This window comes from Schistocerca americana, chromosome 4 (genome assembly GCF_021461395.2).
Source record: "Schistocerca americana isolate TAMUIC-IGC-003095 chromosome 4, iqSchAmer2.1, whole genome shotgun sequence".
In the NCBI taxonomy this organism is placed as follows: domain Eukaryota; kingdom Metazoa; phylum Arthropoda; class Insecta; order Orthoptera; family Acrididae; genus Schistocerca; species Schistocerca americana.
Window position 1 is genome coordinate 103,755,255 of NC_060122.1, and position 20,261 is coordinate 103,775,515.

The 20,261-nt window shown below is 42.5% G+C and overlaps 1 protein-coding gene across 1 annotated transcript in view; it reads right to left on the reverse strand.

The window, feature by feature from the left end:
• Nucleotides 1-436: 436 nt before the first annotated feature.
• Nucleotides 437-20,261, reverse strand: part of LOC124612504 — a 60,150-nt gene continuing 40,325 nt past the window's right edge. The window contains exon 7 of the mRNA XM_047140745.1: nt 437-985. Coding sequence (XP_046996701.1) covers nt 608-985 — 378 coding nt within the window. The 3' untranslated portion in view covers nt 437-607. The remainder of the gene's footprint in view (nt 986-20,261) is intronic.

A 20,261-nucleotide genomic window follows, 5' to 3' on the forward strand; every position in this document is an offset into this window, starting at 1 on the left:
TGCAATTTCTACCCCATATGTAACAATGTGTGCGTTGTGAAACCATTTGACTAATAAACTCTTCCTGCTCCATACATCACCATATGTGACCATTCATAGAAAGAAGGGGGTGGTGGGGAATGATGTCCACACCATATTGGTGCACCAAGGTAACTTTCACTTTTGTCAGCAGCTATGATGGGTGTTTATTCCTTGTGTTTATTTTGTCCCTCCAGAGAATATTTGCACAACAATATTGCCATATAGCAACAATTTGCAGCTAAAATCCACGTCAATTAAGAAACAAAACAGTTGCATATTGTTTTAATCCACTGTCAAAGTACACTTTAGTCTTTCTGGATAACCTTATGATCATATTTTTGACAACAGGCCATTAGGAAGACTATATTAGGATGGTAATTACAATCAAATTTAACAAGAAAGAAAAAATATAATATTCAGAAAATGTAATAAAATATTTATTGATTTATAGTAAAATATAGTAATAATACACACAGTTTTCACACAAATTTTTACGACAATCAACCATAATCATCACCGTCAAATCACTGATAGTTGATTCATGTCTGGAACCCAATGGTTCCGACAAGTCCATTCTTTGTAAGCGCTAATGGCTAAGAGCAATGAATGATGGCAGACGTCCTATTCTTGGCCTCTTCAATACTGGCTCGTCTTTGTCAGGTCCAGATCCTTTCAAATCACGGTGACTATCCTCTGCTTCTTTATGTGGACTTATCTCTGACTTTTTGAAATTTTCTTCTTCAGTTACAGATGAGTCTTTATTTTCAGTTTTTTCTTCTTGGTAATATCTCTTCCTGGCCGGGTCTCCAGGTGTGTGTTCAGCCTTCACCTGTTTAGCTTGGTTTGAAACAGTTTTCTTGTTTAACTTTGAACCGGTGTTGTGGGGGTAGGGGCAGTACTTACCTTTCTTACAGGTTCCATGCTTCTCATACTCGGGGCATACATAAGAATGCCTCTTCTTGCACTGCTTACGAAAATTGTGAAAGAAAAAAAACCCAATGGGTTATAAGAGAGAAATTTAAAGGAAAAACAATGCAAACATTCCATATCCATTACTTTACAAGAGGAACGAACTTTCAGCAGCACCTAAATAATATAATACTGCTGATGCTATTAGTACTATTACAATTCTGCAATTTACAAAAGAAATAATTGACCTCATTCCCGATAACACAACTATACACTTACAACAGGTATTGGCTGCAGTAAATTTGAAATGAATGTGCCTAAATATGACATTTATGTCAGCAACATTCCATCAGATTCTGTAATTTTACTTTCCTTTGGAAGAATATATTCAAATCAACGTAAATAATTTAGGAATAAATGGGATCACTCGTCAAACAGCAGACGCACTGAATCACCAACAAGCACGCGCACGCGCACACACCTGTCTGTCGGTTGGTTGGTTGGTTGTTTGGGGAAGGAGACCAGACAGCGTGGTCATCGGTCTCATCGGATTAGGGAAGAATGGGGAAGGAAGTCGGCCGTGCCCTTTCAGAGGAACCATCCCGGCATTTGCCTGGAGTGATTTAGGGAAATCACGGAAAACCTAAATCAGGATGGCCGGACCCGGGATTGAACCATCGTCCTCCCGAATGCGAGTCCAGTGTCTAACCACTGCGCTACCTCGCTCGGTCACACCTGTCTGTATGTTATGCTGTGTTGTGTTGTGCTGTGCTGGCTGGACACACACTTGTAAAAGGATTTTTTTTTCTGAAAGCTACCAAGTTTTCACTCTTGTATGTGCACCTGTCAATGACTCAGCACTTCTGCTATCCAGTGAGTGGTCTCCTTTGGTCCGAAATTATTTATATTCTGCCAGAACTTTCCTTACTGTATCTGTATTCAAACCAGTTACACAATTTTGAGCTGGGTGACTCACAGTGATTTCTCCACTTTGAAATTAAGCTTTGTGAGCCTTCCTGAGATTGACACCAACTCTGTTCACAGTTCTAACTTAGAACAGATGAGATGTATCAGACTGGCCAAAATACGTTCCATGTAAAGTACCTGACATTAGGATTCCTGTTATCTGCTTTGGCCTACAGTCACACTACAGTCTGATTAAAATTAATAGTGGACACTTCACGCACGAGTTGGTTTCCATCCATTGGAGCACTCAATGTCACACCCAAACCATTCCCTGTTGCCAAATTGCGACAACAATTGTTCATTTCACTACCAATTCCTTGTTCAGCTTTCTCTCTGTGTGGTTGGATCCCAAATCCTGGGTCTGGCCCTTTCATATTTCATCACACATAAGAGACAAACACACATGTATGACGTTGCATGAAGCTGAATTTTTTTAGGGCTACGACTCAACTCATCATAGCAACTCTGACACCACACCAAAATCATAAATACGGCAATCTAATACTGGGTAGTGGCGTAGTGGAGCGGTTGGCATATAAATCTGGTGTGTTGAAGGCCGTAGATTCAAATATTGTCAAATGCTGTGTAATTTTATTATTTATAAATATGATCAAAAGCCTACTTTTTATTCAATTCATTTGTTTCACTTTATTTTTTTTATTTCTAATACTTTGTCACATCTTTTTCATCGTTGTACTGACTTTTCTACTTGCTCTTATTTTTCTTCCTATTATTCTGGTTTTGTTTGGAATCTGCCTGTGTCACATATAATCTGCAGGACTACTCATCGGTTGGTAATGCAGCAGCACGTCACTAGTGTGAGGATAGTTTCAAGCAACTAGCAATAGTGAGAAATTACAATTCACTTCTAGTACTGAAACTGATTTTTTTTTTTTTGTCTCAAGAATGCTCTGGCAGGATAGCTTTAACCACAAAGTGATTGTGATTTTAGTTCTGCTGCTTATTGTTGACTGCCATTTTGTCAGATATATTGAACATCTCTGGATGTGTTACATTAGGACACACGTTTGAATTCAGGGCTACAAAACATGTAGTCAGAAGCACATCAATAATTAGCCTCTTAATATCAGCTGTCGATTGCATTTCTGTCATACCACACAGTGGCCACTTCCAACATTGCTCCATGTAACATGTTAACAGCATTTGTGAAGTGACTCACCACGTTATGTGTGTTGCTTATAAATTGAGCGGCAGCCAGCAGCTGATGTGGCAACACTAGCAGCAAATGACAGACGTCAGTCAATTTTAATCCGACTATAACATTGTCAAATGACTATCAACACAAATCATCAAAATCTCTTATCCCAGTACACTACGGTAGTGTAATTACACATTAACTTCTGTAAATGATTTTGACAACTGTGTGCTATGGGACAGCCCAATGGTACTCTAATGAAACCAGTAGCCATTTGACAAAATACTAGTCTGACTGTAGACTACAACCAAGTTTTTTCCTCATTTTTTTGCTGTTCCAATTGGACCTTAAGCAATTCCATTCGTTCAGGTGGCTGTGTAGTGGTACAGGAAAACTGGTGTCCCAACATTAAAGGGGTCATGATCCAAGTCTAAACTGTATTCTGAGGCCAATATGAAAGTGCACTATCAATTTATCTATAAATTTAATATTGTGAACCTATTCAGCAGAAAAATAATTTGTTGTGAATTAAATCATTCCAGTGAACAAGGGAGTGAGAGTTATTTCCTTTGCAGTTGCAGAACAGTTACGCAAAAGATTCTCTTATAGGTTACATGGATTAATTGTTAATGAGAATCCACAATTATTTTTAACTATTTATTGAAATGCTTTATGGAAAGTTTGAAATTGCTAACAATGTCCTATGATAATTTTACAATAATTTAAATTTTAACAAAATGACACCAAAACATTTTCTGAACTGAAGATGTTGTTTCTTGTGGCTTCAGAGTTGTTAGTTTTTGAAAGCTTGTATTAACAGCTACTACCAGAATTTCATAAAGTTAACAAGAAATGTTTTTCCAATCAGCTGAAATTAAACATTTTCGTGTATCTCCATTTTATAGTAGTTGATAAATTACTTCCAACACTGAAGATTGATTTATTTATTTTAACAGAAAATATTGCCCCAGTTTACCTCCCACGTTACTGCAAATATCAGTGATATAGATGCAGCATTGAGAAACTGCTAGTATCACTGTGACCCCTGTTAGACACTCTACAGAATCTGCAACGTAGTTCGCTCCCATTTTAAAGATACCATAAATCCAACTGTGCCCAGTGATTGAAACAAAGTACATGTCCCATCTTTCTATAAGGAAGATACCGGAAGTGATCCATAAAATACCATCCAATCTTAGTCACATCCATCAGTTGCAGAATCCTAGAACATACTCTGAGCTCAAACACAATGGAGTATCTTGAAGTAAATGACATTCATGGTAACCATTGTGGAGTCCAAAACACTGATCATGAGAAACCCAACTTGCACTCCGACATCCTGAAAGCCATGAATCAAAGATCAGGATAATGTAGAAGTCTTTGACTTGGCACCCCATCAACATTTATTAAAAAATGTACCATTATATAGGGTATCAAACAAGATTTGTGACTGGATTGCACATTACTTGGCACGGTGAGTGCAGCATGTTACCCTTTGGTGGAGTCCTGACTGAAGTAGATGCGACTTCAGATGTGCTATGGAGAAGTTTGCTAGGACCCTTCTGTTCATGTCGTATGCTAATTACCTGGCAGTCAATATTAATAGGAACTTCCAACTTCTCAGATATGTTTCAATATGTGAGGGACACAAGTATAAACCAGAATATCTTAACACAGTTTTACTTGCGATATATACCAATAATTACTGACTTATTTTCTCAACATAGTTTCCATAACAGAAATCCATATTCTGCCTCTGATAAGCAGCTTTCTCATCCTTTCACGTAGAAAACAAATTGGCTGTCCCAGTAGCCAATTGTGAGAGTTCCGTTTGACTGCATCATCATCATCATCATAAAAATGTTCTCTTCCTAGTGCCCTCTTCCGTGGACCAAACAGGGTGGTCACAAGGGAATGTGCGAACTATACGGTGCAATTTGATGAGGTTGCTAATGTAATTCTGTGAGTTTTTCACAAGCAACAACTGTTGCATAGGGCCATGCATTGCTGAGGAGGAGGATGATGATAATGTGAATTGGCTGCAGACTGTTGTGATAAGCAACCTTTCCATCATCCAGCAGTTTGCACTAGTGACTGCATTCATTATCCTTCACCCATGCAAATAGTCAAACAAAAATACATGTTTTCAGTCCCAAAACATGTTGCCTCAACTTTTCAGCTGACAGCATATGCCTTGATTGGTGTCCCCTCTCCATACTCTTCTTTTTGTTCTCTGGTGGTATAGTGATGGACCCATATTTTGTCACAGCATAGTCCAGAAATGCCTCTTTCTTCACAAAAGAAAAGTATTCTGACTACATAATTATCCAGTTATAGGACCAAGTACACCCCCCCCCCCCCCCCCCCACACACACACACAGAGACAGAGAGAGAGAGAGAGAGACACAGAGAGAGAGAGAGAGAGAGAGAGAGAGAGAGAGAGAGAGAGAGAGAGAGAGAGAGAGAGAGAGACGGACGTTGTATTTTTTATTATGTTGTTTGAGGTACTTCTTGGACAATGTACAGCAGTTGAAGTTGGTCAGCAGATGACTCAATGAGGAGTTTCCAACACTGCACGAACTACAGAAGGATTCCATATGAATAGGTAACATCAAGAATCGACATGGAAGACTATATATTCAAAAACGAATAGCTCAACTATAGCAACTGTGGCTATGGCAACTTTGGGGACCTGATACACATGCTTAAGCTCGCAGTCCGTAGTATCACACAATGTGATAGTCTGGCAGCTAGCACATGAAGTCAGAACTATAGAGTATAGCATCTGAGATGTTAATGTTTATGTGATAACACCAATAGGAACCTCTCCAGGGGACACCAGCTAGACAAAGCACTGTCCCTATGGGTGGAGAGTCTTGCATCTCTGCGTGAAGGTGAGAGCTATGCCGAAGGTAGAGGACCTACTGTCAGAACGGTCACAGCTGATGGATCAGACTAAGAGTTTCCCACAACGTCCCATCTTCCCTATCCAATCCTAGAGCCTTTACCCAATTCCCATTCCCAACCCAAAGGTGTGATGCAATCCGTGCCGAGGGCTGCGTGGCACATGGGAAGATGTGTCACAAATGGAGACTCAGGGATACCTGATGACCTCCCTGAGTAAGTAGCCTTACACCACTTGGGGTATTTGTGGTGTGGACCATGTAGATCCCCAAATCTCGTGGGACCAATATGGACACGACTAAAGAAAATAAATTAAAACAAACTGAGGGACTAACTGAGACCTCAGACACACAAACATCGGGGTCATGACTGAAGGCAGGCATTCCCACTACTGAATTAGGGTCTAGACCTGAGCCAGAGGTGGGAACAGTAACCAAGAAGTTGGATCAGATCAAGATTAAAGCCTTGTCCGGGGCCCAGAGGAGGAAACTACTCGGGCAAAAGAGAAAAAAGGAAGGGAAAGAATGGCTTCCTAAAGACAAGTGGAGTGAATTAAAGGGACTTGAACCTAAGACCCCAAGAAAAAACTGTCTCAGGTTGAAGGGGATACACAGACCCCCACAATGTCGAAGACAGGCAGCAAGAGGATAAGGGAGGAATCTAGGCTCCCTCCTCCGTGGATAAGTGAGCCCAGAAAAAACCAAGGCAAGAAATAGGGAAACAGACCAATAGTACTGCAGTCTCTGTTTTTAAGATGGCAGTTATCCAGGAAGGCTATCCACTGGTGGCCATCACCTCAGTTCTATCTAGAGTGTGGTGCCCTCATGTTTGTCTGTGAAGGACAAGGTGCCCGTGACATCCCCATGTGAAGATGCAAAGCTGCTGGTCAAGACGGCAGTGGAGCTTTTTAAGACCGCAAAGATATCAATATGGGTACCAGAGATCCTTAAGGAGGTCTCTCCTAAGACTGTTCGAGAAAATAGGTGCCCAGAACCCAAAAGTGTCGACTGAGGACTGGAGGGTGATCAACCAGAAGGTTTTATCAGAAGGACGAACCCTGGTAGTGAAGATTGGAGAGAAGTCCCTGAAGGCGATGCAAGAGCAAGAATTGAAATTGTTTTTACGGTTCTTGCAGGTGAGAGACTGGAGGTACTGCAGATTAATCTGCAGCACAGTAAAGGGGCCTCTGCTGCCCTGAGCTGCTGCCTGGAGAGGCAGGAAGTTGACGTGGCCCTGATACAAGAACCCTACTTATATAAAAAGGGCGTATTAGGCCTCGGTGGCACTGGAGGTCAGCTTAATTATACTAGAAATCTAAGAAACTCCAGAACATGCATCCATGTAAGAAATGGAATTTCTTTAATGCCAATGATCGATTTCTGTTCCAGGGACCTAGTGGCCATTAATGTGAGGATAGTATCACGAGGGAAATTTTATTGCCCTCAGCATACCTTCCTTACGAAGACAGCTCTCCTCCTCCTCCTCCTCCTCCTCCTCCTCCTCCTCCTCCGGAGGTGAGGAGACTGTTAGAGGCTTGCTGTCGGCGGGTGTGGGGACTGGAAGACATATAGGTGGGACTTTGATAAGGAATCCAGTAGTTTGAGGCAGTACCAGAGGCTGCAGGACAACTGCACAATCAAGAAGTGCACAAATAGGAGTGTGTCTTGGAATAATAACTGTTTAGCCTTGTGAGATGTAAAGGACAATGGGCAAAATATCTTGAGGCCCTTGTCAACTACAGCCTTGCAATCGGACAAGTGAAGAAGGCATCCTGGAAGGCATTCTGTGAGGAAGTGGAGAGCACGGCTGCTCAAGTCAGACTTCACAGAATCCTCACTAGAATACCAACCAATCCAGGAGGTACATTGAGGAAGGAGGATGGGGAATATACAAAGACAGCACATGAGATGGTGGGACTGCTCCTCAAAACTCACTTTCCTCAATATGCTCTGCTAGACAACACAGACCAGAATGTGATCCCAGAGAGAGAATTGTTCTCAGGCACTCAAAGAGAGGACTGTGAATTGGCCAAAGAGTGTGTGGACTTCAATAAAATCCAATGGGTGGTGGGAACATTCCAACCTTTCAAGTCACCTGGCCCCTGGCAGGAGAGAATCTCATAAGAGTCCTATGCAGGTTATCTAGGGTTAGCCTAGCAGTAGGAATCACTCCCAATGCTTGGAGGGCAGTGAAGGTTTTCTTCATTCCAAAGCCAGGGAGAATTGATCATACCAAGGCCAAAGATACAAGACCAATCAGTCTGTCTTCCTGCAGCCTCAAAAACATTAAAAAAACTAGTTAATGTATATATTGGGAGAGGAGGCTAATTAGGGCTCCTCTACTTTCAAACCAACACACATATCAACCAGGTAAATCATGTGAGACAGCTCTCCAACTCATTGGGAGGGTAGAGAAAGCACTTCACTTCCAAGAAATGGCCCTCTGCATCTTCCTGGATATCGAGAGGGGCCTTCAGTAACATGACTTTTCATCCCAGGGTAAGGGCAGCAGAGGTGCATGACCTAGGAACCACTATATGTAGGTGGACCAGGGCCATACTTAGTGGAAGGAAGGTAGAGGCTACCATGAAGAATGGAAAGATGGTAATTAACACCCATAGAGGTTGCTCACAGGGAGGAATTCTGTCCCGTTTATTGTGGAATCTAGTGGTGAACGATCTCATTGAGGCATTAAATTCCAGACAATGCTGCTGTCAAGGATACGCAGATGACATTGTCATAGTCATACTTGGTAAATTCACTGACACAGTCAGGAATATATAATATATAATACTTGGAAACAGGGAGTAGTGGGAAAAAACAGTTTGACACCTTACCAAAAACAGACCAAGGCATTGGGGCAGGGGTGTACAGGGTTCAGTCAAGACTGGAGGGCATCATCTCTCCAGGAAAACTGGCCTCTGTATTCAAAGCTGAAATTACTGCAATCATGGCATGTGTGGAGAACACGTGTACATGCTACAAGGACCGTAGCATCTACATCTATTCAGACAGCCTTGAAATCACTGGCAGCTCCTGCAATGAGATCTAAGATTGTTGCAGAATGCCACAGGGCTCTGGTGGAGCTAGGGGGAAGAAATAGGGTAAACTAGTGAGTCCCTGGCCACTCAGGGATCTGTGCAATGAACAAACCGACAGATTGGCCAGGATGGGGCAGCGACTCCATTTATTGGACCGGAACGTGTCCTGACAATCACCAAGGCTATGATCAAACTAGAACTACAGAACTGGATTGGGAAACAGCATGTATAATATTGGACCAAGGTCTATAAACAAAAACATGGGAAGGTAATGATGCCCAATGCACGTTTTAAAAAAGGTCTGTAATCCTGGGATTGAACAGGAAAGAGATCGAACAGGACTGAACTGATGACAGGCCATGGGAATTTCAAAAAACACCTACACATAATGTGTATAACAGAAGAATACCCTAAATGTAGGATCTTTGATGAGTGTGAAGAAACAGCATCACACGTAATTTTCGAATGCATGGAATTGAGAGCAAAAGTTACAGAATCTTCACGACAACTAGACCCAAAGAAATTGTGTTAAACAAAAAACTGGTACAGGGACTCCTTGCGCTATTTAAGGGCATTGGTTGGCTTTACTAGATATACAGGGAGCAATACCACACAATAAACTGTTTCTGTGCAGGCAGTGGCGGTTAGACCTAAGCTGTTTTAGCTTCTCTGTCAAAATCAAATCAATCCAATCAACACCAATAGGAATGGCACCCCTTTTTTGGCATGCTTTTGGGTTGGTTGGTTCAAAGGGGGGGGGGGGGGGGGAGAAGGGATCCAACTGCGAGGTCATCAGTCCCTTGTTCCCAGTAAAATAATTACACAATGGAAAGAAGAAAAGAAAGGAGACGTACAGCACAACAAGAGGAAGGAAGAATGGCACCAGGACAACCAATGCTACTATGAACAAAAACAGGAAAAGAAAACCACACAGAGAAGCAAGAAACATGTAGAAGGAGTAAGAACAAGAGAGCACATGATTGTGGCTGGCCGACCACGAGAATAAAAAGGAAAAGCCAGCCACTCTGTGACACATTAAAACACCCACCCTAAAAGCATTGGAGTGGAGAACACAAAGGGACAAAGGACATGCGTTAAAACTAAATTAGCCGATGAGGTGTTGTCAGCTAAAATTAATGGCAACGAGTCTGGTAACTGAAAAGTCCGTCGCAGGGCAGCCAAAGGAGGACAGCTCACCCAGATATGGGCCACTGTCAGCCTGGCACCACACCGACACTGAGGTGGGTCATCACGGCACAGGAGGTAGCCTTGTGTCACCCAAGCATGGCCAATGTGGAGCCGGCAGAGAACCAATGAGGCCCTGAGAGAGGCCGCATGGAGGACTGCCACACATTCGTAGACTCCTTAATGGCACCCAGCTTGTTGTGCATGCTGAGGTTATGCCATTTCGTCTTCCAAAGCAGCAAAACCTTATGGTGCAGTACTGAACGCAGGTCAGTTGCAGAGAAGCCGATCTCCATTAGCGGTTTCCGCATAGCGTGTTTGGCCAGACTGTCAGCAAGTTCGTTGCCTGGGATTCCAAAGACAAACAACACTGTACGACCAGACTGTTCCAGGGCATAGATGGACTCCTGGATGGTTGCTATCAAAGGATGACAAGGGTAGCACTGATCGAGAGCCTGTAGGCTGCTCAAGGAGTCAGTACACAGAAGAAACACCTCCCCAGGGCATGAACACATGTACTCAAGGGCATGAGATGTAGCCACCAGCTCGGCAGTGAAAACACTGCAGCCATCGAGCAAGGAATGCTGTTCAATATCTCCTCCATGAACATGCACGAAGCCGACATGAGCATCAGCCATCGAGCCCTCGGTGTAAACCACTTCGTGGCCTCGGTACTTGTCAAGAATCGAGAGGAAGTGGCAGCGGAGATCTGCGGGTTAACCGAGTCTTTAGGGCCATGTGAAAGGTCCTACAGCTGCTGCTAGACCATTAAAGGCCACTAAAAATAGACACACACACATACTACAGAGCCCTGCGGGACCCCATTCTCCTGGGTATGGGGCACACAAACTTTGATCGGATGGCAGACTCTAGGGACACAAGATCATCAGTGGTAGAGCAACCCTGGTGGAAGCCGCCCTGACATGGAGCCAGTAGGCCACGTGACTTCAGGACCCGACCCGACCCAACCCAACCGCTGACAAACCATAAGTTCCAGCACCTTACAAACAATATTGGTCAGGCTGATCGGCCGATAGCTATAGTGAGTTTTTACTGAATTTGAGCACTGGAATGATGGTGCTCTCCCACCATTGCGATGGAAAGACACCGTCTTACCAGATCCGGTTGAGGACGACGAGGAGATGTGTAATCATCTGACTGTGGATCCGATCTGGTCCAGGAGCTGTGTCGGGGCAATGTGCAAGGGCACTGGGAAGCTCCCACTCTGTAAATGGGGAATTATAGAATTCACTGTGGCGTGTAGTAAATGAGAGGACTTTCCCTTCCAGATGCCGTTTGAAAGTGCGAAAGGCTGGGGGTAATTCTCCGACGTAGAGACTCTAGCATAGTGCTCAGAAAAGTGCTCGGCAATCACGTTTGCGTCAGTAGATAACACGCCATTTATGTTAACACTGGGAACACCTGTTGGGGTCTGGCACCCAAAAAACACGTATGATCTTTGCACAGACTTGGAAAGGTGACTTACGGCACCCAATGGTCGAGACATATCTCTACCAACACTCCTGCTTCCATTGTTTAATAAGTTGGTGAACGCGAGCACGGAGCCGTTTTAAGGCTATGAGGTGCCCCAGGGAAGGGTGCCGCTTATGCTGCTGTAGAGCTCACTGACACTCCTTAATTGCTTCAGCAACTTCCAGCGACTGCCAAGGGACTGTCTTTTGCCGGGGCAACCCAAAGAGCGAGGGATCGTGTTTTCTGCCACAGAAATGATTGTTATAGTCACCTGCTCAACCATGACATTGATGTTCCCGTACAAGGGAGCAGCAGAGGTGAAAGTTTCTCAGTCCACCTTGTTTAAAGCCCATCTGGGCAGGTGCCCATGAGCTTGATGCTGGGCAGTGACAGGAAGATGGGGAAGTGGTCACTACCACACAGGTTGTCATGTGCTCTCCAGTGGATAGATGGGAGAAGTCCTGGGCTGCAAATTGATAAATCAATGGCTGAGTAACTACCTCGAACCACAATGAAATGTGTGGCGGCCCCGGTATTTAAGAGGCAGAGGTCGAACTGAGACAGTAAAGTTTCGACATTTCTGCCTCTGCCAGTAAGCACAGTGCCACCCCACAAGGGGCCAGGTTTCCTGGAGGGCAATGCAGAAAGCAGGTGTAAAACTTACAGTTGTTGTAGCTCAGCCAGGCAGTGGAAAAAACCGCCGGCAATTCCACTGGAGGAGACATCATGTGACTGGGAAGGCATGGAACATTCAATGAGGCGGTTTACACCTCATGGTCACCTGCTGTCACCGACGTTTTGCCTGAGCAGCCTATACCCATTTTGTCTGAGGGTCCATCGTGATCTAGGTCCTAGCAGATGCCAGAATCTGCCACCTCATCCATAGATGCAGAGCTTGGAGGTAGCGGTGGTGTGGGTGCCATTGCAATTCCCTTGGTCTTTGAGACTTTCTTTTTGGATTTCTCTCACTTTTCCTTGGGTTTCCCTGGCTGGGAGGACTTCAGTCTCCGGGACTGATGATGAGCATGAAGCCCTGTGACCAGCTAGCAGAAACCTGGGAATGTAGTGACCCAAGGGATCCCTTCCTAGCGAGAGCAGCCAAAGAAGTTGTACGCTTTTCCGGCTTAGAAGTGGGGATAGACATCCCTGATGGTTGGGGGGGGGGGGGAGAGGGGGGAGGTGTGTTGCTCCTGAAATAGGTGGTGCAGGAGTTACAGGGAGGGTAGTGTCCCCCACCATCAAGGGGGCAGGTGTAGTCTTCTGGCTCCGAGAGGTGAATGGGGTTGACAGAACTGATGGGGCTACAACTGTTGTAACGGCAGTGTAAGGGGCGTAACATGCTGTCATGCATACAGGATGTAGACTTTCAAATTTCATCTTAGCCTCAGTGTAGGTCAGTCTGTCCAGGGTCTTGTACTCCATGATTTTCCTTTCTTTCTGGAGAATCCTGCAGTCTGGCGAGCAAGGCGAATAGTGTTCTCCACAGTTGACACAGATGGGACGCAGGGCACATGGAGTATTGGGATGTGATGGGCATCTGCAATCTTGAAATGTGACACTGGAAGTACAGCAGGAAGACATATGACCAAACTTCCAACATTTAAAGCACCGCATCAGGGAAGGGATATAGGGTTTTACATCACAGCGGTAGACCATCACATTGACCTTCTCGGGTAATGTATCACCCTCTAAGGCCAAGATGAAGGCACTGGTGGCAAACTGATTATCCCTCGGACCCTGGTGGACACGCCAAATGAATTGTACACCTCGCCGTTCTAAATTGACGCACAGCTCATCGTCAGACTGCAAAAGAAGGTCCCTGTGAAATCTCATTTTGGACAAGCCCTCCAACTCCCCAAACTTATGCTACACAACTCTTCCAAAAGAAACAACATTCAGTTCTTTATTACGTGTTTTGTAGCTGTGATTCATTGACATTGAACTGTGCCTCAAAAAGACTTAATACAGAAAGTTAATAATTTCAAGGACTTCAGAAATCTAGAATAGGAGTCTTCAAAGGGAACTAATTCCTCAAGAGTGAAAAATAGCATCTATTCAAACACATACTGCAATCATGAGCATCATTCTCTCAATTTTTACTTGACTGTTGACAATGAAGTCATCAGTGGGAGCATGAAGCCCAAACTGGGAAAGGATATCAACTTAGTCCTCTCAAATTAACCACCTCAGCATTCATTTCAAATGATTTGGAGCAATAACAGAAAACTGAAATCTGGATGTTTACACAAGGGATTTGAATTTCTGTCCTTCCCTGTGCCACCTTACTCATTTCAATACAGTATGAGAATAATAATGTTCAAATAATACCAGCTAGTCCAAATACCATACTCCGAAAATTCTCAACAGCAATGAAACAGATAAGCAGTTATCCTCCTCAAACCCTTGCTAACCAGAGCACAAAATAAACTAGAGTATTTACTTCTTGTGACGTGTGAGTGCAACAAAATTTTACATCTAAAACTATGTGTTTATGCCATGACATATTTCATTAAACTATCCATTCAGTGGCAGTGACCTGAAAGGTTACTACAGATATGTCCTTGTGCGCAATGGTTATTATTATTATTAGTGGTTTAGGACCCTAAATGGTGAGGTAATGTGTGCCCTTGCATCGAATAGAGAGATTTGAAAACTCAACTGCATCAACACAAGAACTCAAAATACAATTGGGTCATTCCACACCAAGTGGTCTAAAACTGAAAAAAGTTCCCACCATCATGGTCTCCAATTTTCGTCAAATTTTAACTGTAGCTTTAGTCAAGTGTTGAAGTAAGTTTCCCAAGATTTCAGGCCTCTAGCTGCAATAGCTGCTGATCTAGACCCCCTTGTCTGAAGTGTACTTAGTCCGTGTGCATGCAACATAAAAAAAATGTCATATTTGGAGTCTAATAAAATCGAAACTAATTGATAAGAATGGTTAGTAAGATGCGACCCTGTACAGTTTTTTTTGCTGATTCCAACGAAATTATGTATAACATTACTCGTGCAAACCCCGGTCAAATAACTCGACTCAAAGTATACTTCAAAATTTGTCGTGACACAACGCGACAAATTTTGACCAATATTAAGACTGCAATGATTTCCTTGCAGTTGAAGATATGGACTTGAACTTTTGGCCAAGCTTCATGCTTGTGCTAGACATAATGCAGCCGGATTTGCAATGATCCAGGCCATATGGTCGCCCTGCAGTATCTCTTCAAATTAGGCAGTGTCAGCACAAACGGTAAAATTTACCAAAGTTTCAAGCCAATTACTAAAAAATAGTTGGCCTGAATCTGCTTGTGAATAGTATCACCTAAAAGAGAAACTCTTGCTCTACAAGACTGACATTTGTTTTTTTTGCAACGCGACCATTAAGTACTCATTAACTCACATCAAAGTTGTTATATTTTGTATGCGCGATGCACTAATTTTTCTTCATTTCTAGGAATTTGAATCTTAATAGTCGCTTAGAATTACTGATATAATTGGATATTTCATTCGTGTTTTATTCAGTGATTGGCCAGTGAGAGATGTCAGAAGTTAATGAAGAAGAAGAATCGTTGGCCCCCTGTTCAATTGGAAAAGATGCTGCTGCATCGAAGTGCCATGTTATCTTCTATGCTAAGAAGACTGGATTCAAAGCGTTTAGTGATTTCACAGAATGTGACCAGAAATTGCTTGTTTCGCGTTCAGAAGCCAAACTTGACGAAAATTCCATCATTTGCTTCCACCATGAAGCCCTCTTCCTACATGAATATCAAGCGATGCAAAAGAAATGTTGCAATCCATTCAAGAAGAGGAATCACAATGTAAAAGCTGGACTTAGACTGCTTGATAATGAAACAGCTGCCAAACTTTGCCTGTTAAAGAAAAAAGAAGTGATTGATATAAAACCTGGTCAGAAGCTTTGCCCTCGCTGCATGTCGGCACTGAACCAAAAGCTAGAAGATTCATCATCACTATCAACCCAATCTGAACAAGATTTCACAACGGATGAAACTGAACCAGCCATCAACAAAAGTTTATCATTTATTGGTGCTTCACCATTGAAAAGAAGACAACTAAGTAAAAGAGATAAGCAAAGCTATGCAAAAAGAAAGATCTTGGATGCACAAAGTTTAATTGGGAATCAAATTGCTGCTGCTGTAGGAATCAATTACGATGAACAGCCAAGTTCAAGTAAAAGTCGCCCATGCAATAATTGTGCAGATCTTGATAATCTTATAGAAGAGTTGAAAGAAAAATGTAAAGTGTCAAATCGTAGGACAAAAGTTCAAATATTGACCTTGGTTCCAAGAAGCTGGACAATTAAAGATACGACAACAGCATTTAATGTATCAGAAAGAATGGTAAAGCAAGCGAGAAAACTGAAGAATGAGCAAGGTGTTCTAGCTTTTCCAGCAAATCGGCAAGGAAGGAAGCTTTCAGATGAAGTTGTCCAGAAAGTACATGACTTTTTTCAAGATGACGAATTCAGCAGACTTTGTCCAGGGAAGAAAGACTGTGTGCCTGTGAGAATTTCAGGAACAAAGGTGTACAAGCAAAAGCGGTTGTTGCTTTGCAATTTGAAGGAAATGTACGTGTCTTATCAGAAGCAAAATGGACCAGAAATTGGCTTCTCAAAGTTTTGCGAGCTTAGACCAAAATGGTGTGTTACAGTTGGCTCTGCTGGAATGCACTCAGTTTGTGTCTGTACAATACACCAAAATGTCAAGCTTATGCTCACTGGTGCATCAATCAATGAAGACTACAAGGAAATTCTTAGCAAAGCTGTTTGCAGCTTGGAAAACAAGGATTGTATGCTTCATCGTTGTGAAAACTGCCCTGGTCCAGAAGGTGTAGAAGCAGTTATTGCAACATATTTTGAAGATAATGACCCTGAAGAACTGATTGAGTACAAACAATGGATTCATACCGACAGGGATACTTTAGAAACAAAGCAGCTTTCAACAGAAGAGTATGTTGAAGATATTGCAGCAAAAATTTGGAACCTGTCTTGTCATCACTACATTGCCAAGCATCGAAGCCAGCACCTGAAAGCTCTCAAAACTGATTTGAAAGAAGGCGAATTCATAATACTAATGGATTTTGCTGAAAACTATTCATTTATTGTTCAAGATGCAGTGCAAGGCTTTCACTGGGAAAACAGTCAAGCAACAGTTCATCCATTTGTAGTCTACTACTGTGAAAACGAAGAGGTGCAATGTGTGAATCTTTGTGTTATTAGTGACTGCCTTCGACACGATACGATTACTGTCCATGTTTACATTGGAAAAGTAATCAATTACCTGAAGATGCAATTTTCCAAAATAAGCCACATCCACTACTTCAGTGATGGTTCAGCTGCACAATATAAGAATTTCAAGAATTTTCTCAACTTATGCTATCACAAAGAAGATTTTGAAATAACAGCAGAATGGAATTTCTTTGGAACAAGCCATGGAAAGTCGCCTTGTGATGGCATTGGAGGCACAACAAAACGGTTGGCAGCAAGAGCAAGTTTGCAACGTCCATATGAAAACCAGATTCTAACACCCAAAGATCTTTTCAACTTCTGCAATGATAATATCAATGGAATCAAATTCTTTTTCATCAGCAAAGAGGAAGTTGAAGAACAAAAAGCTTCTCAAGAAGAAAGATTCCTGCAAGGGCACACTCTAGCTGGCACAAGAGAAAACCACCATTTTTTGCCCATTGATATGACGACAATTAAGGTCAGTAGAGTTTCTAATGATGCGACATCTTTTTTGGCCAAAATTAGTGCTGCTGAAGTAGTAGTTCAAGTCATGGATCTTCAGCCTGGGCAGTATGTTGCTTGCATTTATGAAAAGAAATGGTGGATTGGAAACATCGTTGAAATCTCAGTCGAACAGAAAGATGCTTTCATAAGCTTTATGCATCCTCATGGTCCTGCAAGTTCATTTTATTGGCCCTTAAGACGTGATACTTGCTGGATTCCAGAACAACTTATCATTGGTGTTATTCCAGCTCCATCAGTGACATCATCTGGTCGGCAATACAGTTTTCCTGAAAGCATTCTCTTGCAAATCAACGATGCTTCCAGAATGATGAAGTAACTGAGGAAGACAGGCTTGGGAACCTGCATAAAGAAACCCACAATCAGGCTTGGGATCCTGTGGTAAAGACACCCTGTAATCAGGCTTGGGAACCTGCAGTAAAGATACCCACCCGTGGCTGTTACTGCATGGCTATCGGGCGTGGCCCCTATGGCGATGGGGATGCTGGTTTTATTGTGATAACCAGTAATGGCTCAGCCATCATGGACCAACGCAGGGCACTGCGCACACAAAATATAAGATACTTTGACCTGAGTAAATAAGCACTTAATGGAAGCGTTGCAAAAGAAAAATATATCCATCTTGTAGAGCAAGAGTTTCTCTTTCAGATGATACTATTCACAATTAAATCCAGGCTGACTATTTTGTAGTAATGGGCTTTGAACTTTGGTAAATAAAGCCATTTGCGCTGACACTGCCAAATTTGAAGAGATTTTGCAAGGCGACTATAAAGCCTGGGTAGTTGGAAATCCAGCTGTATTATGTCCAGCACAAAGATAAGACTTGGTAAAAAGTTCAAGTCCATATCTTTATCTGCAAGGAAATTATTGCAGTCTGAATATTGGTCAAAATTTGTCGCATTAAGTCACGACAGAATTAGGGGTACACTTTGAGTCGACTTGTTTGACCGGATTTTGCATCAGTAATCTTATAATTAATTTCGTTTGAATCAGCACAAAAAACTGTACAGGGTCTCATCTTACTAACCATTCTTATGAATTGGTTTCAATTTTATGAGACCCCAAAAATGGCATTTTGTCTGATGTCGCGCGCATGCGAACTTACTACCCTTCAGACAAGGGGGTGTAGATCAGCAAGTATTGCAGCTAGAGGCTTGAAATCTTGAGAAACTTAATTTAGCACTTGACTAGTGCTACAGATAAAATTTGAAGAAAATTGGAGACATGATGGTGGGAAGGTTTAGACCACTTGGCATGGAATGACCCAATTGTGACATTGCAAGATCCATTAAAAAAAAAAAAAAAAGCCATAAAAGTCAGACAAACTAGAATAATTATATAAAATATAAGACAAAATAACTACACATACACTGTTAGGAAGCAGACAGATTACTGTGGCTGGATGACTTCGTAGAAATAATGGGTGACAAAAGCCACTGAAATCTTGTACCCAACATTTTGGAAAGCAGTCCCAAAAATCACTCCTCAGAATCTTAAAATATGAATCACCCTTGCCTCTTTATCAGTTAAAATAGAGGGTAAGCCATACAGGAGATCCAGGTCTGTTCTTAGATCATGATAAAACACACTCAATAAAAGCATGTTGTATTGACAATTGTTCCACATCTGACATCTCGACATAACAGAAAGCCATGTGTCAATGGGCAATGTCCCACTTTTAAGCCTTGTGAAGGCTACTTCTTCAGTTTATTGTGGTTGGAAGGAGGTAAGCCATAGTTGCACTCGGGGTTTCACTGACCACAGCTTATTATTTATCTACTTCCAGCCACTAAATCTCCTACCAACAGATGGTCTTCTGAGTGACATGTATGGTAACAGCCTGCAGGAGGACCAAACAGGACAAGCAGGATGTGGAAGGGAACAAACCTCCTTGGCAGCTGCATCTTGAAGTTCATTTCCCAGGATCTCTAAGTGCCCTGAAATCCAGCATAAAATTATTTCTTTTTCCTACCTTTACAAGAGAAGGAGAGCATCCTGCACTTTTTGCAATATTCAATCTGTTGGGTACATCTGACCAAAAGCAAAGAGGACACTTTGGAAATCCGAATCAATGAATTTCTTGCCACAATGGAATCTCATCTGCTCCAGTGCCCTCAGCATAGCTAACTCTTCCACACAGTAAGCTGTAAGCTGTTCTGGAAGTCTTATCCTAATGATAATGCCCGAGAACACGATACAGCTGATATAAAATCCTCCATCCATCTGTGTAAACACTAATAAAATGTGAAAAGCAATTTAACATCTCATTAAACTTAAAATTAAGAATATATCCTGGGGGTATAATTCTTATCGTATTAGGCCTCTTTAGTACCCAAGGGTTCCCTACTCTACCTCTGACTTTGGACCTGGCTGCCTTCCCACCTATACCAACTCAAGGCTCTCCCTCAGATATCCTGAGTGGTCTTGTCACCCATGTACAGTTACGGAACATTACAGCTGAGATGGATGCTGTCCATTCTGGAACAGAGCGAGTCCTACATGCCCGCGTGAGGTGGCGGCAGTTAACTGTGGAGGCCCACCAGCCTCAGCACACAAGCTATCAACTCGACTCATGTGATAAATTCCTGTTGACAGCCTAATACCCTAATGGTGAACCACATACAGCATTTTGAGATAGAAAGGCCTTCCTGGTCCATATAGTTGTCATCCATATTCAAGCCAGGGTAACTCAAAGGCTTAATAAAGTTGGAGAAGATATGCCCTATTGGCTCCAAGACCTATGACTGATGCATTTAATGATGTTTGAAACCTTGAGGCACCTCAGTTTTAGTTTCTTACGGTGAGGCAGCAATATTAGCCTCTCATTAAAAGTCAGGCACAGATAT